This window comes from Ctenocephalides felis, unplaced genomic scaffold (assembly GCF_003426905.1).
Source record: "Ctenocephalides felis isolate EL2017-DRISC unplaced genomic scaffold, ASM342690v1 CF-g0.4_SCAFFOLD_01886, whole genome shotgun sequence".
NCBI classification, from domain to species: Eukaryota; Metazoa; Arthropoda; class Insecta; order Siphonaptera; family Pulicidae; genus Ctenocephalides; species Ctenocephalides felis.
Window position 1 is genome coordinate 77,809,620 of NW_020538040.1, and position 19,070 is coordinate 77,828,689.

The 19,070-nt window shown below is 27.0% G+C and overlaps 1 protein-coding gene across 1 annotated transcript; it reads right to left on the reverse strand.

The window, feature by feature from the left end:
- Positions 1 to 226: 226 nt before the first annotated feature.
- Positions 227 to 4,863, reverse strand: LOC113377924 (ejaculatory bulb-specific protein 3-like). Its single transcript, XM_026618382.1, has 3 exons — positions 4,801 to 4,863; positions 2,639 to 2,836; positions 227 to 533 (listed from the first exon to the last, which is right to left on the reverse strand). The coding sequence occupies exons 2-3, from the start codon at positions 2,826 to 2,828 to the stop codon at positions 352 to 354; spliced, it is 372 nt and encodes a 123-aa protein (XP_026474167.1). The 5' UTR covers positions 2,829 to 2,836; positions 4,801 to 4,863; the 3' UTR covers positions 227 to 351.
- Positions 4,864 to 19,070: the final 14,207 nt, after the last annotated feature.

Consider the following 19,070-nt stretch of genomic DNA (forward strand, 5'->3'; position numbering starts at 1 on the left):
TATTTTTCATAATTATAAATATTATTTAGGTATGCGTTATGAGTTATGCTATTCAGATCAAAAACTAAAGACCAAATTAAGTCAAAACTTAGCTGGGTTTTTAAACCTACAATAAAATAGTATCAAATATATAGTTGCAAAGCACGTCATCTTAATAAAACTATTATAATATAAAATATTATTTAGAAATACTGTCTTTTATTTTTAAAGATACAATTTGCTGTGTTATAACTATTTTTCAACGATTGCGTTTTTCAATATAATTAAAAATATTCACAGAAGTCAGTCAACAGTTTTAAAATTAATTTAATATTTTAGTAATGATAAAAAAATGTATAATTTTATTGGAGATTAATGGGGAATCTGGTCACGGTATTTTTGGGTGTATTCACCAGTAGGGTCGTATTTCTTCTGCAATTTAGCCCATTCTTCGCTCTTGTTCTGAATTAGGAAACGGATGACTTTTTCTGCTCCGGCCTTTTGCTTCTCGCTGCAGCCGCTGCAGTTGTGTTGCAAAGCGTCAGGTAAAACTCCTGGAAATATTTTTATTAAATATCAAATATTGTACTAATGTTAATGAAAAATCACTAAAATAGGCAATTTTGGAGAAGAATTTATTTGTAAATTCCAGCATTATTTTTTTATCCGATTATATTAGATACATGCTATAATAACACGTTCTATCTGGCGCATTTTTCGATAGCCGTATGATCGACGCGTGTCTGATGTAATGTTCCATCACCTGGCGGCGCTTGTTCACGTTAGTATGTGTTGTTATCAGTTATTATTTGATTAATATATAATTTATACAAATCATTTAATATGTAACATTAAATTGAAATATATATTATTATATATATAACTTTATTTTAAAAATTCATTATACGATTATAAAAAAATATTTATAAAATTATAAATTTTTGTGCACCAGAGGTGTTTAACGTTGCCAATTATATAATCTTCGTAGTTTATTTTACAGAAGAATTAATATAAAAAATCCTATACTTTTTTTTAACTTCCCGTAGGATAAGTTATAGTAATCGCAAAAAATATTTACGTTTCAAAGGTTTCTGAATATTTTGGCATGCCTTAGAAAAAATGGATGTGTGTGTGTGCGGATACAAATTTTCGTCGACGATTCTCGGGAACACCGATCAAGCGATTTGAATAATACAAAAAACATTCAATTCGTATTGATAAGGAGACATGCTGATTAGTTTTTGATGAAGTCAGGTCCAGCCGTTCCGACGGTAACTCAGTTTTGAAGAGAACGGAGCGTCCGATTTTAATTATTTAAAAAACATTTTACTTGTATTGACAAGATGAACAACTAATAAAGATTTTGGGAAGGCAGGTCCAGCGGTTATGGACTCTCAATAAAAATAAGTTAAAGAAATGTCATTTGGCGGTTAAAAATGTTTATTGGACATATGTACATCAAATGATCAGATATTTTATAGAGATTTTAATAATGTGTACACATTTTGTGTAATTTTTTTTGGGTTCCGTACCAAGATTTTTAATTACGGTACGGGAAGTTCCAGCAATTTGCCTTAAGGCACGATGCCTTGCACCCTACTAGTTTCGGCATATATTTCAAACATATAATGAAACTGATTCAATATAGAAAATATACACCATATGCAGGGTAGAGCAGGGCATGAATGTCCGCTAGTAAAGAGGTTCACAATCAATATCTCAAAAACAAGTGATGTTAGATTTTTTTTAACAACACTACTTGAAAGTAGAGGTCAAAAGATTTGTAACCAGCCATCGCCTTAAATCAAGCAACGTCGCTATCAGAAGATAAACGGCCATGTGTGAAAATCTATACCAAAAGTTTTTCCTTTCATTGTTAGTTTTTTTGTTTTTGGGCACGAGGCCTTAATATAATTGTTAGGTATTCGTTATTTAGTTGTTTTATATTATGTATTGTTCTCTTTAAGTTAAATTCAACAGATGTTTCTGTATAATCTCTATAAAAGCTTGCATGTGGGTGGAATAAAAAAGACCAAGTGAAACTTCAGACTGGCAAAGGTGTAAATAATAAAAAATAGTAAATATAAAAACAAAATAAGTTAAAAGAGCAATTTTATAAGAGATAAAACAAATTAATAGTTATTCTAACTCTGCTGATGAATATTTCTAACAAAATATCAGATCAAGGTTATATACAGTGTTATCGTTGTAAGAAAAGTACCCATAAAATTCATATTTTGAATAGTTTGCATAATGTAGCTAATGTTTCGTAAAATCCTTTCATTTCGCATATTGGGTAAAAAGAAGGAGATGATAAATTTAAGAAAAATAGGAAAAAACATATTTCTATAATTAGGAATTAACTAAAATTTTACTAAACATAGTTTTATAGTGGATTCTTTGATACGTGTTATTTGTTGTAATGTAGCTCATTTGATTGAGACAGTATAATTACTGAAAGTAAAATTGAAATAAATAATTTAAATACATTATATTCTAAAAACAAAATTCTATAGAAATAAGAAGAAAACAAATAAATAATAATTTAAAGAATAATAGAAAATATAAAAGACTGGCGAAGCTCGTTTAAAAAAAATAAAATAAAATTTTCTGACAATGATTAATAATAACCCTAATAAATAAAATAATATTAACATACGTTTCAGTTCAGTTCCATCTGGAGTACATTTTCCTTCGTCGTTGAGACACTTCAAATAGTTGCCCAAAAGGCGATCACTTGCTAAGATTTCATCAAGGTTTACACCGTCGTACTTGGTGGTGTATTTGACTTCATCTGCAGATATGGCAACTGCCATGCACAAAAGTAGACCAGCCACGAACAGTTTCATGATTGTAGCTAAAATGAAAAAAAGAAAATAATAATAATATATTTTATTACTATTTGATATTGAATCTAATTAGTTTTAGTTAGTTCATTATATTAATGGCATAATATTTTTTGGACAACAATTATTTTGAATTTATCGCCAAAATTTTCACGTCACCATACATATTGTACGAAAGCCAAATTTTTAGGATTGATCATAGATAAACGTTAAAAGACCGAACTAAACTTAAAATAACCAACGTTTCACAAATAATTGATAATGCTTAAAAATAAAGTTCCTTTCATTCAAATTATTTTTCAACTATGAACGATACTTTAAAAAAAAATTGTTAAAAGAACTATATTTATAAAACAAATTACGTCATTAAAGGCATTAATTTACAACATTTTAATTAATTGTAAAAAATAAAGAAATAAACGGATTATATTGGTATGAAGCTATTTTCGTTACTAATATTGGTTATGACAGTTTAGTTTCCCAAATTCAGAAAAAGATAACAAAATAACTCTCAAATATTAACACATTAACACTGTATGAAAAATATATTACCAAAGTTTTATAAAATTTTATTACATGTCGTCACAACCAGATAATTTCACTTTCTGTTGCCTAAAAGATCACGAAGACTACTAAAATCAAATAAATCCCGAAAAGCGTATATTTTTTACAAAATTTGAAACTGAATACAAATTTAACATTCGACATAAAAAGATAAAAATATTTTATATAAATAAATATATATTACGATTAATTCATTTGCTTTGGTTACATACAATTAAAATTATTTATGAAATCAACTAGATTGAAACTTTCCAACGGGTGAAGCAATAAGGTGCGACACGTAGATTAAATCACGAATTTAATAGTATATTTCAATTTTACACAAATATATATATATATATATATATATATATATATATATATACAACGTGGACATACATTAGCTTGCATATATATTAAATATATTGTTATAACTTGCTAAGTTTGTATTTTGTCATAAAAATTGTTATTTTTATTAACTGAAACTTATTTTTTATATATGGAATTAAACATATATTTATATATATAATAAGTTTAAGTTACTAAAAATAATAATTTTTATGATAGAACACAAACGTAGCAAATTATAACAACAGTATGATAATATTGAAAAAAGTAGTAATAATCAAATTAAATTGATATGAAAAATTATAGTTAGTGATACTTGTTTGAATAAAGATTTAATAAAAAATAAAATGTTGAGGATATATTATTGATCGTCTCCGCAGATAAATGTCAAAATACAAGAAATTAATATGAAACGTTTGAAAGTGCAATAGAAACGATTTATAAAATCACCGAACAAAAGCAAAAAAGTATCAATTAAACAAAAAAAAACTGTTAAATAAAAAAATCTAAAGTACGACTCAGATATAAATTAAATAATTCACAGATTAATAACTAATTCGTAGCACAACACAAACGTAAAATACAATATAAAACACGGCAAGAAAAAATATTATATAAATGGAGTAATCCGTTATTGTAATTTTTGAAAAATATTAATAAAAACTAAAAGTAATTTCGTTAATCAAACAATGTATTTTCTCTCTACTAATTAACAAAACAGCAATAATAATTAAACAGTAAAATTAATTAACAAATTACCAATATGCAATGAGCTTTTATGAATGATGAGAGAGGATGCTAGAGAATCTAAATAAATAAGAAAATATCTAAATACTTAATTTTATTCATTTTTTTAATGTGATTTTATTCGTAATTACTGACCGAACAATATTTAATAACTTCAATTTTTAAAATAGTTTTAAAATAGTTTAATAGATTCACGTTTTGAAAATAAGTAGAAGTATAACTTAAATTTTATAATAAAAATAATATATTTGATTCAAAACTACATAAACAACTCACCAAATAAACTTGATATAAATCTAATAATAGAATAAATAAAATCTAATGCAGTGTCACCTACCGAATGTAATATGTGTCTGTATCGACAAGAAACTAATTAAGATCTCACTGATTTACCACCGGCACGCCTCTTATTTATATGGACAAAAATCCTGAAAATACCATTTACAGTTATGCTAATAAATTCATTTATTTAAGCAGCATGTATAAGAATATTTTTGTCTCTATCGTGAACCCATACCAAATATTTCAAAACCGGTGTACAAGAGAATTACGTCAGAACTACGGTAGAATTAAATAAAGTATAACCGACAGTATAACAGACGTTAAATGAAAAAGGACAGACAAGTTCATTCTTCGAATCTGATAATATTGATTGCATTTTAATCCTTGAGATTAATTAAATATTAAATAATATTATATCGGTAAGGCTACAGATCGTCTCAACTCAAGTCATCTTCAAGTTTGGATTATCAAATGCCACCTCTGCAAGGACGGGTTGTATTTTGCTGATAATTTTAGGGTTGGATTAAACCCAAATTAATAGTATGACCAAAATTCAATATTTAATAAATAAAAAACTGTTTTCGATTAGTATTTTATCAAAACCAATATAAATATTTAAATTATTGATAAGAATTACTGAAAACTTATTTGGACAATTTATATTGCAATAAAGTATGCATATATGTATGTGTGTTAATATTTTTTAATTATTCAATAACTGAAAGAATTCACTTTTTGTCTAGAATTTTTTTCATAGAAATTAAATCTAGTAGATAAAAAACGTTAATACATATAATGTATTCTGTTGAATTTTATATAGCCAAACAACAAAGCAGACTATTAAAATCAGAGTTGAAAATCTAATTTAAAACCTAATAATTAAATACATCATTTTTAGTCATTTTTGTTATTTTTTAATAGTTTAAAGTTAATTTGACGTTTTATCTCACTCATTATTCTTATTTACGGTTTTGTAATTTTGTTTAACATCGACTTAGTTGCTAGTTACATAGCTTATCGACTAGTTTTTAATTAAGTTACATTAATTAGATATTTATATTTTCACATTTTTTAAAAGATCAAAAATTAATAAAATGTAATATAAATAAATTTTAAAAGAATATGATAAAATTTTAAATAAAAAATATAATGTATTTAAAAAAGTAGCAATAATTAAAAGGAATTTAAGAGAGAAAGAAGAGGACTCTATATTGAATCAAAAATAATAATTAAATAATATTAATTTACGTAATTTTTTTTGTAAATTATAATGCAGATATAAAATAAACTAGTGGTGAATGGCATCGTGCTTTAAGGCAAATTGTTGGAACTTCCTGTACCGTAATGAAATATTCGAGGAATTTTAAACTGTTTTTTTTTTAACAAAAAGATTTTTATAAATACTGTAACTTTCATTATTCGTATTTTATAAACAAAATATAAGAACTTATAAATTGGACGACAACGTTTACATATGTGCATCATATGAAAAGTAAATAAACAAAACATAATTAAGCTAAGTAAAAATGAAGAACCTCATCCCATATTTTTCAAATTATTTATTTTAGGTATATAAGTGAGCTCGCGATTTTTCGATAGAATTAAAAGTAAAATCCGAATCATTCACGACATTCAAATTTTTTTCGGAAATTAAAATAAAATTGAAATGTTGAAATAAAAAAAATCGAAAACTGATAGTTTCTTCAGACTTTTAACAGAAACAAATCCGTTTTCTCAAAAACTGTAATTTTTAGCACTTTCTGATCTGTATCTCCCACATGGGTGGGCCTTTCTTTGCCAAAAAACAACCAGCACGTCTTCCAATTAATAGAAATCTAGATAGATTCCAATTAATAGAAATAGAATAATTCTTATCGTATGTCCCGTTCTCTACGTATCTCCAAAACGATTGGACCTGTCTTTGCCAAAAAACTAATCAGGACATCGCCCCGTAAATAATAATTGAATGTATTTTATATCATTTAAATCGGTTAAGCAGTGCTACCGAAAACGTGCATGAATAATTGTATTCACACATACATACCTACACACAAATACATACATACATTTTTTCTAAGGTAAGCCAAATTGTTCAAAAACCTCTGAAACGTAATGATGTGCAAAACTTTTCATTTTCGATTTTTAGACTATTACTATAAGTTACTCTACGCGAAGTTTATAAAGTATATATATATATATATATATATATATATATATATATATATATATATATATATAAGATTATTAATTAGTTCAGTAGCTGTATTGTTATTTATTATATATTTATTTATTTATACAATTCTTCTATATTAAAAAAAATCTTATTAATCTTATTTTCTGCAAAAATGGATGGACTGACTCCAACTACTATAAAATACAATTCTCATTTCATCTGGGGGTGGCGAAAAAGATCATTGTCTACGATCATGGAAAAGCATCAATAAAAGAAAAGTTACAGTAGAGATTTTTTTGAATATCCTTTAGTGTTTTGCAGATATTTATTGAAATTCGATAATATGCAAGAATAATAAATTTTCAACTAGCTGTCTTTCCATACAACATCACAATGCCCAAATGACTTTGAAATATTCCAAACTGAATGACGAGCACTTAGGCTATAGTCGACACGACAAGTTTTTTATTTAACTTCTTGTTGTATTAATTTTTTATCGATAACGATGATTCCAATGACTTCTTTCAATAACTGGATATTGAAATTAAAACATATTATGTCTTAATATACGTCGGAATATAAAAAATACATATATTTTTATTAACATGATCATAAAATTATTAGTGTTCATATAGATATCAAATCATCTCAATTTCTTTATGTTTGATTTTTCAATTTCTGAATCTTAAGTGAAGAACAATAAGTTAGTAAATATCGCAGTGAACAATTAATATGAATATGCAAATCCAAAACAATTTATTCAAGTTGCCAATATTATTCTTTTATATTAACATATCCTTCTAAAAATTATCACGACTCGGTTGCAAAACATTCTCTATGCTTAAAGTAATACGAAATCGATAAACAGTTTGATCAAATTTTCCATTATGCTAATGAATTGTAAAAAATACTTTTGCTATAATAAAAACATTTCAAGCGCAAAGATGACTAAAAATTGTATCATGAATAAGAATCAATAAAGCAAAATTAGATATGCATGCTTTTATACTGTTAATTATTGGTGTGACGTGAGATGTGACGTCATACTGTTTCAAATTTACCGAAAACTAAATTATTCAAAAAAACTTTGCAAAACTTTGAAAAAATAGAGGATTTGAAGAAATTAGAGATTTTTGAAAAAAATTGACTTTTTTTTTTATATTTCGATTTATTTCGAAAATTTGAAATTTCGAAATATCAAAGCGCGTGAGCGCCGCGTAGCCGTCTAACGTGTAAACATTGGTTCGAAACTCATATAAATGTACACAAAATTTGTACTTATTATAATAATCTTTATAAAATATATGATTCATTTAGTCTAATGTTCATTTTTGACCGCCAAATGGCATTATTTTTTACTTTTTCTATTGGATCTCCAGAGCTCGACCTGCCTTTACAAAAATTGTACCAGCTGTTCATTCAACACAAGTAAAATGTTTTTTGAATTATTCAAATCGGACGCTCCGTTATTCCAAAAATTAAATTACTATTTTTGGCACGTTTTGCCCCGTATTTCCGAAACGGCTAGAACTGCCTTTGCCAAAAATTAATCAGCTTTACCTTATTAGTAGGAATCGAATGTTTTTTGAATTATTCAAATCGGTTGATTCGTATTCGCGAAATCGTCGACGAAAATTTGTATCCGCACACACACACACACACATACATCCATTTTTTTTAAGGTATACCAAAATTTTCAGAAACTTCTGAAACTTAAAGATATATAAAATGTTTCATTTTCGTTTTTTTTTGCATTTACTATAACTTACCCTACGGAAAGTTAATAAATCATAAATACATAAAAAAATATAAAAATTGATGATAATTCAAGTGTTAAATTTTTAAAATTGATAATTGCACAGAAATATTTTTTGCAATCATATTTTTATTAGCTTCTATTTCGAGCGAATCATAATGGAAAAATATCAAATTAGCTGTTGTTAAAATATATTTTGTATGAAAATTTAAATGCACGTATAATTACTAAAATACTTAATTATATTAAATAAACTTGTACAAAACGTTTTCGATATTGGGACAAAGATATATATGATGTAACGTCCGTCTCACATAATATTTTGAAAACCTTGGAAGTAATTGAAATCCAAAATAAACATTCTGAAATTGAATGACGAAGATAATTTTAATAAACGATAGTTTGCTAAGTGCTCACGTACAAATTGAATAATATATATATATATATATATATATATATATATATATAAATAATATATTAGTCCCTTGTGCAGCTACCGATTGGTTCATTCAGTATTTCTTCTAATGTGTTTTAAAACCATAATCACAATATTGTTTAATAAAAATAAAACTATCACAGTTATAATAATTATTAATGTTTTATTTTTTGCAGTTGGAATTCCTGAATACATCGTAGTGTTTGGAAATGTGAAGATCTAGTTATGTAATTAGTCAATTGCAGAAAAAAAGACTTCTTAAATAATTAATCCCTAAAATTCAAAATGCGATGTTTTAAATTCATATTTTTTATAAACATCGACGGATGAACAACAGTTTAGCGTAAATCGTATGTCTGAAAACGGGTTATTATTATTGTCAAATAACAAAAAAAAACATTTCTTAAAAACAGATACTGAAAAAATAGGAATTTCCCACAACGGAATTACAAATAGTTTTTTGTGAGAAGAAGAAGTATCCGTAAATAAATAAATTTATGCCAGTATAGATTACGACATGGTCAAGACGAGTGAGTCCAGTTAATATTTGATTGGGTTTTGAGAAGCATTAGTTAATATTATTTGAAACAAAGAATAATTTTATAATCTTCAAAAAACATATTTTTAAGATTTTTACCCGTGTACGGTGTTGTCTCTAAATAGGAAATTCTAAACCAAAGTAATTAAATATACATACATAAATATATAAACTTTGGTTGGAGTGCGGACTATCTTAAAGTTACTATTAACAGCTAAAACTTCCAGAGATAATATGGACCACCCTAATATCTATATAATATAGTTTTATATATATGTTTTGTTTTTCTGTACTAAAGCCTTGTTTTTTTTCCCTTAAGAATTTCTAGTAATTATTATTTGTACATTGTTTTCGATGTTCCGCTCATATGATGTTTCTCTTTATTTAAAAATTGCTTCAAAATTTTTAATTTGATTTAATCATCTAAATTATTAAAAAAAAAAAATTTAGACTGTACCCAAATGCATTCAACATGAAACCTCAAAACACCAAAAATAACAAAACCATCAAAATTAGTACCATTCTTTGGTATAATATTTTATGTGTTTATGCCTTCGAGTATTTCAAGCAAATAAAATAATAATATCGTAAGAAATTATAAAATAAAAAAAAACAAGAACCTTATAGATAGGTTCATTGCGTCGATTGTGTTTTTGTGCATAAACGTTGATCAGTTGTCTAGTGGTGTAAACTCTGTGTCGCATCGAATTTTATATCTAAATTCGTCTGTTGTATGTTCATTAAAAAATTCAAGGAAATAATAAATGCGTAAATTTTACGTAATTTATGTAATTAATTATATTTACATCAACTTTTTTATCAAAGAAGTTGGAAAGCGCTGCTATAACTGTACAGCTGCTATCAATTCTAAAAATTATTTACAACAAAAATTTTGTAAGAAAATGATTTCAAATAGATCTTTTTCATATGAAATTCAAATTATATACAAATTAGTGGAATTGCATAGCATAATATAATCGATTTTTTAACCTGAACTTCTACTGACAATTCCACTAATATGTCAAGAGCAAAAACTGTATTACAAGATGCAAACGTTTTCTTTTGTTTCGTTTATAATGATTCAATATGTTTTCTAATGTATATTTTAATATCTTTTGTAAAGTTATTAATTATACTAGCATGACAAATAAAAAAGGTTTGAGTCACACTTTTCTAAATGCAAAGCTCTTATTAACGATTATTAAAATGGTGTTATTATAAGACACCGCACAGATAATGTAAAAATCAACAATAAATTCGTAACTCCTAATGTTCAAATAGAATGGATTTTTTTTTTAGCAATCAGAAATACAAAATGAAAATGAGAATGAAAAATCTTCTCAAAATAAATGCTTTTTTTTGGAGGAAAATTATTTTATTTAAAAAAAATGTGATATTTTGTAAGATTTGAATTAAAATCGAGAAAGGTAGAAGACTGATAATCGATGTCGATAAAAATAAACGTCTACTTAGGGGTTCGGAGCCTTTTTTAATCGGAAACCTGTAGCATTTTTACACCCCCCCCCCTCCATCCTATTCAAACTTCACATTCGGAAAGTTCAAAATTATAAACATAGACAATAATTGTTATATAATATATTTATATATATATATATATATATATATATAATTTTAGCGAAGAAAAATGTCGTATCAAACGTTTGAGGTCCTGATTTGACCCATCTTCAGTCCATACAAATAATTAAGAAAAGCACAGAAAGAACACAAAAATGTGATACACCAATTAATGTTATATTAATAAACTAAAAATAAAAATAAAATTAATGAAATAATTTAAAGAAGCTCTTTTCATCGAGACATGTTATTCGTTTGAAATTTGTTTAACCAGTTGACTTGTTATACTTAATATAACATGTCTCGATGAGAAGAGCTTTTTCTAACCTTTTCATTTATTTTATATTTATTTTTTCAAATCTGTAATATACTGTAACAGATTTTACTTGATTCGAATTAATTCTCCTCTGTTCTAAATTAATCAATTTTGGATCGAAATATCCAAATATCTTAAAATGCGTCATCCAGTTTCTGAGGAAATGTCCATTAATAACGTGAATAATTTTTAAAGATTTTTAAAGACACTCCTGGCGGTACGTGGTGAAATTTGAAAAAATGGATAATCGGCCAAAAAAGTTTAGGCCGATGACAGCATCGTATCATTCCATATATCAAAGTTTGGAGTGCCTAACTACAGTCAACCCTTGGTTAACGCGGCAAGTGCGTACCGTGCAGTATGGGGACCGTGCTATAAAAAACTCGTATTTAACGTACAATTCAAGCTAATTCGTAGTGCGTTCTATGGAAACTTATATAGTGCAGTAAGGGAACCAAACTATGAGAGACTCAAAGCAAATATATACTCTTCTTTTATCTGCGACACAAAGTTATATACCTAGACAATATTAGAATACCCCGTGTTCATAGATGTGGTTATATATACATATATATATATATATATATATATATATATATATATATATTTATATATATGCGTGTGCGTTTAATATATTACCTGGATTGATTATTTTGTTTAAAATATCATTATCTCGAAAATTGAACAAAAATTTAATTAAAATTAAAAATTCTTCTAAAATCATTATAAAAAATTAATGTTTTTCTGTTTTCATGACAAAATTGATTTACTGAATTAATTATGTCATTGCCGTTTTTTGTTATTGATTATATGAATATATTATAATTTCTTATATATTTTGACCATATGAATATATTATATTCTCATATAGCGCTTTTTAAACAAATATGCGATATTTCGCGTAGAAATTTCAATTTTTTTATTTTTCATATCAATACGTGTGATTTACACTTTTGCAATGTTTTGCGCTCACTTAATGATAATTAAACGAAATCTAAAAAGTTATAAGAATAACATTTTTTTTCTAACTATATCTAAACAGTTTACGGATGTTATTAAATTAATAAATTACTGAACGACTTTAATCGTTGATAATTCATTCAAATATTTGACACTATTGACAGCTTAAAAAATTAATTTTGTGAAAGTAAGAAATCACACTGTTTTAATCTATAATATCGAAAATATTAACTTTATCGTGAAAATTAGGTTTTCACGAGAATAAATATTTTTAAACTATTATTGGACATTCGAAACAGTATATTTATTTAATTATCTAATTGAAAATACAAATTTAAGTTTTCTTAATTATGATTTGCAGGTCTTGAGCGTTCTCTTTATAATATACAGTGTACTTTGCACTAAGCAACTCCATTTCGTGAATGGAGTTGTTTAAATCTTCTCGAGAATGAAACAAACATTTTGCAAATGAGGAATTTCTTCTCGTTCATCTGCAGGCACAAGAAGCTACGACGAAATTATCAAATGATTGATACCTCCATCAAAAATTAACAGTGTGCATTGTCATACAAAAGAATGGACATGACGAAGTGCACATTCACAAAGTTCCACGTGCACGCATATTGCTACGAATATTCGCATGGGAACGAAAACCGTATATTGATCAAGCTCACAGTCTAGAATCTGGCAATTAGCAATATTGAGTTCTAGAAAAATTCCGAATTTCCCAAAAGACTAAAAACGCGCAGTTTCATAAAGGTCCGGCGATAATGTTGTACTTCTTCATCCTGTTGAAAATAGTTAAACAGTGTTTCAATGTAAATGATCAAGATTCATGCTAATATATGATCTGCTAATACTTATTTGGATTACAGAGAATAAATTCAACTTAACAAATGAGTTAGTGATAATAACTAATTTAAAAAAATTAAAACTTAAAGAAAGATATTACTGAAATCATCTAAAATTCACAGCCATATTTAAGAAGAAGAGTGGAGTTTTTAAAAGTTCGTAAAATATGATGTTGTTCAAATAAATACGAACTATTTTATAACATTGTCAAAAAGAAAGTTCCTGTTCCCCTAAAATAATGGAGTAATATGACATTTAGAAAAAGGTCATAGTAATGCTTTTAGAAAATTCTCATGCAATAAACTTTGATTGTTCAAATCTCAATAAATCAGCTCAGAAGGTGGAAACGTAAATAATATAATCCTGGAATAGAGAGCAACGTTTTGATTGTCAATACATTTGATTCAACTAATAATACGAGTAAGGTGCGATTTAGTTAACCTCTTACCTTTTAGGTATAGGCCTCTTATCTTGCTCTCTACGGTCGTGCGACGTAGCGGCGTTGTAATGCTGGAAACGCGGCTGTGGCGTAGTAATTTAGGTGCTACGAAGCTGCCGTACCACCACACGTACCGTAGATCCGCGGCATCTGATTTAAATTTAAAATTGATTTGTAGTCAGAAGTAATAATGTTATCTCATACAATTACATGATTATTTGCTTTATCATACTTTATCAATGCTAGTCTAACTCTTGGATTTGCACATTTTATGTCGATCTGCCCTGAAATCTTCTACAATGCTGCTACTGCTGGCTTCTTGAACTGTGAGCTTGGTCAATATACCGTTTTTGGTCACAATACGCTCAGTCGATGCTTCTCGATACTCGTGCTCCTTGAACTGTGAGAATCAGCACTCATCATAGGCTTCCCTTATTATATATTTGCAGCTCCATAAACTCTGATGAAGCACATGAACAATACAATTATAACAATCCCGGAACTATTGTATTTTACTATTTCGTAGTCTCATCTGCTAAGTATATTACAATTTAAATACTTAAGATATATTCTAAATTTTATTTGAATATAGTAGTAATAAAACAATCGATTTTTTGTATCTAATACGATATACTAATCAAAAACTATCTTGGATTAGTTACGCCATATGTAACTATAAGTTTTATATTACTCAGGAATTTTGCTGTTACCCAAATATGGGCCAATTGTAAAAATATTTAGTTGTCTTTTTCCGAATACTTTCTGATTCGACAAAAGTAATTCGATTTATAGGTTTACCAAAGTAAGAATTAGAAACGTTCATACATATAAGTGATTAATTCTTCGTCGAAACTGAATATTGCAGTTCTGAAAATTTCATAGAGATATATTTTAAATCCTGAAAATAATATTTTCATATGTCTTACTAACTTCCCGTAGGGTAAGTTATAGTAATTGTCCAAAAATCGAAAATGAAAATATTTGCATATCTTCACGTTTCAGAGGTTTCTGAACATTTTGGCATACCTCAGAAAAAGTGGATTTCAGATAAAGTGTGTTTTGTGTGGATACATTTTTTTGTCCACGTTTCGAGCGCACGAATCAACCGATTTGAAATATTCACATAGCATTCGGTTCCTACTGACGGGAAGACGTGCTGATTAGTTTTTGGCAAAGACAGGTCCAGCCGTTTCGAAGACACAGAGCAAAAAGTGCAGAAAATAGAAATCAAGTTTTTGAAAGAACGAAGGATCCGATTTGAATGATTCAAAAAATCTATTGCTTGTATTGACAAAACGATTATTTTTGGGGAAAGCAAATAAAATTATTTTTTCATTTCAATTTTTTATTTTCATTTCCATTTTTTAAATATCAAAAATAATTCGGATTTCACTTTTAATTCTAGCTGAAATTCTGAAGCTCACTTATATACTTATAATAATTATTTGAAAACATATAATATTCTTCGAACATTTAATTGCGGTACGGAAGGATCCAGCAATTTGCCTTAAGGCACAATGCCATACACCACTAGTTAAAATTTATTTTCAATAAAAATCATACTCGTCGATTTTTTTTATACGTAGGTGAAACATTTTTAGCAATCAAAAATAATTTAAGCCAATATTTATGCCAATAACTTATGCCAATAATTTATGCCAATAACTGTGTGTTAAATCAATTTCGAAATAACATGAAAGTGAATTCGTAGACTTAAGAAGTCCCACAAAAGCCCCTTTAAATGATTAAAATCAATAACTAATAATATTATTTTGCTCAAACACAAACAAAATATTGGGAATGAAACGCTTACCGTCTGGTTTTATCCTGGACATTTGTTGTTCACATCGCTGTTCTGCTCGTGACACGTTCATCACCTTTTCAGTTAAATGATCAAGCGTTCTGAAATAACACGACAAACTAAACATTGTTTTTTATATAATACATAAATATGTATTTGATATTCATTAGATAGCTAATATATTTAAATTAAAATTTTCGAACAATAAAGATTCAGTGTTCACATTCAACGTTTTGCATTTCAAGATTAGGAAAGCGTCAAGTTTTTTGTTGATGAAATTTAATTTATATAATATATATATATTTATATACATATATATGCGTGTGTGTGTATAATATATTACCTTGATCGATATTTTGTCCAATTTAATTTTGTATAAAATTGAAAAAAAAAACGTAAAAACCATAATGGTTATGAAAAAATATTTTTCATTTTCGTTTGTTTTTTGTTGCCATGACAAACTCGATTCACTACATTAGTTATGTCATTGCTTTTTTTTCGAATTTGACGAAATATGCAATGCAATATTTTTAGCATGGAAATTTTAATTTATAGTAACAATTTATGATACCAATATAAGTAATTGTGCATTTTATCACAATTAACGCTCTCTGAATGACTAAATCACAAAATGATAATTGAAAGAAGAATATTATGCTAAAAATAAGAGTAATAAGAATAAGATCTTCTTCTTACTATATCTATAAAAAATACGTATGTTTTTAAATTAGCAAAATACTGAAGGACCTTATTCAGAATAATTCATATCAAATATTTGACCCTTTGACAGCTTAAAAAATTAATAAGCTCAATCTATTTCTTATCTATTGATTTAATTTTGCGCATGGATTTTAAAAATATGTATATAGCATATAATTAATAATTCTTAAACCTTAGAAACTAAAGCAATATATCATTCCAAGCTTATTCTGGATTATCTGGACATTATGTAGTCTGATAATATTTTATATAAATATAGTGAAAAGCAAATATTGGTCAAATAAACCAGATATTTTATTCGTTAGTTATTATTTCGTGAATGCCATCATAAAAATGTATATTTATATTTAGATAAATACTATATATAATAGAACTGAAACGTATGTACTATACAACTAAAACTTTGTTCAGACTATTCAATAAATATTATTAGTTACTGGTTAAGCGAACGAATCTTTGGCCAATATTAAATTATTGGACATAATTAGATTTAGTTATGAGACTGTCTAAGATATTATTATTTAGTTAGATCATCACAACAGCAATACGAGGGCACTGAATGAAGAAATTAAATTATTCTCAGAAAAGTGTAGATAAAAGGAATTGATGAACATCCCACTTATTTGGAAAAAATGTCTAAACCTACCCATACATGTATTTATTATTTTTTTAAGTTTATTATTAACAAACTAATAATTTTATTATTAGTTTAATAATAATTATACAGTCTATTTTTTTTATTAATTTGATTAATTGTTATTTATTGTTTATAATTTCTGCTACTACACCCTTCATTTTTCATTCTAATTTATTGTGTTAAATCCGCAAAATACAAAATACAGAAATACACTCTAGCACTACAGGTGGTATATTAGTCCGGCGATACTCAATAATTTTTCAGTCTTCAGAATGTCAGCACCGTGGTTAATCACTGAAAGCAGTAAAATTCTTCTGCTCTTCTTTGTATTGTATGTACCTATATGCAAACGAAAAATTGACCTTTCGCCGACATTTCAAAAATGGGTGCACAAATTCCAAAAAATTTGATGAAACTGAATAATATCGCATTGATTAGTTTTGTGATACGACCAGCCTAATCATTTCTTTAGAATTGGCAGAAAAGTGCAAAACTTTTTTCAACGTTTTCTGCAAATGTCTTTGGCTAGGCCGTTTCATTGTAATTAATTCTGTTTTTTGGGCGTTTTATGATGAAACTTATAATACAAAAAAGTAATTTAATTGTAAAAATTCATTAAAGCTTTTGGTATAATCGGTCGCGTCCAAATTTCAAAGTTCTATTGTTGCAATTTTAAAAGTTGCTTAATATCTAAATCTTTCGTACGTGTCGACATCAATATGAATTCAAAGTGTTTTGAATCAATCTAATCAAATGCTCCTTCCTCGCAGAATTAGGCTCACGCGAAATTCTCCCTTTTTAGATAAAATTGAACTAATAAAAATGGATTTTATATGGATTGTATGAAGCTCAAGAAAAAGTGCAGAACAATATTCTGGTAAGAGGCCGTCCATTAATGACATGATTTTTCTCAAGCATTTTCAACTTTTAACTATATATACAGGGCCGGATTTAAAAATTTGACGCCTTGGGGCACTGACAAAAATGCCGCCCCATTCCTGAATTTATACTTAAAACAGTTTTTATATATCATTTTTTAAAAAATTAAAGTAACTATTTGATTGCAGAAAATTTATTACACATACTATAGATAGTGGTGCTTGGCATCGTGCCTTAAGGCAAATTGCTGGAACTTCCCGTACCAAAAATTAAAATTAAAAAAAAAAAAAAAAAAAAACTGAAAAATTTTGGGTTTTTTTTATATTTTGAAAATTTTCAACATTTTTTTAAACCAATCGCGCTGCTTTAGCTGCGTAGAGCCAAAAGATAGAAGAGTGTAAGCGCCGCGTCGCAGAATAGCGGATAAATAATATTACAGAACCCATAGAAATGTAAACAAAATTTATACTTATTATTAAAATATCTGATAATTTGATGTGCACATGTCTAATGATCACTTTTGACCACCAAATGTTTCTTTTCATTTTTTTTATTGGAACACCGAAACCGCTAGACCTGCCTCCCACAAAGTTAAGCAGTTCTTTATTTTGTCTATACGTGTAGTTTTTTTAATGATATTGACCGTATTTTCGAAACAGTTAGACCTGCCTTGGCCAATAACTAATCAGCACGTTATCGTTATCAATAGGAATCAAATCTTTCAAATAAAATTTAATTTTAATAAATTTAATAAATAAAAGTTATTTTTTTTAAAAAAATCGAAATAAAAAGAAATTCATTTTTTTTTCATTTTTCAAAAATTTTTAAAGCTCTTTATAAAATGTAATTTTCAGTAACTTTCCTTAAGGCACAATACCATGCGTCACTAGTTTAATTTTTTTCAGCGCTAGAAGCTTGGAGGAAATTCGTTATGTTAAGAGCTCGAGATCTGAAAAACATATTTTTCTTAAACTTTCAGCTCATTTGCTAATCTTTATATTAGCCAAATTGCCAACTTCTTCATTGCATTCGTATACTATGTTTTGTTAATCATATTTTTTTAAATAAAAAATGTTATTAAAAAATGAGTCAATTATATGGTATAGATTTTTTTTCTCACTATCCAAATTATGCCGCCCCCGAAAATTTGCCGCCCTGGGAAGTAAATATAATTACTATTTATTAATTTAATTAAAATTTTTTCTGTCCGTTTATGATATAGCACAAATGAGTTAGACATGTT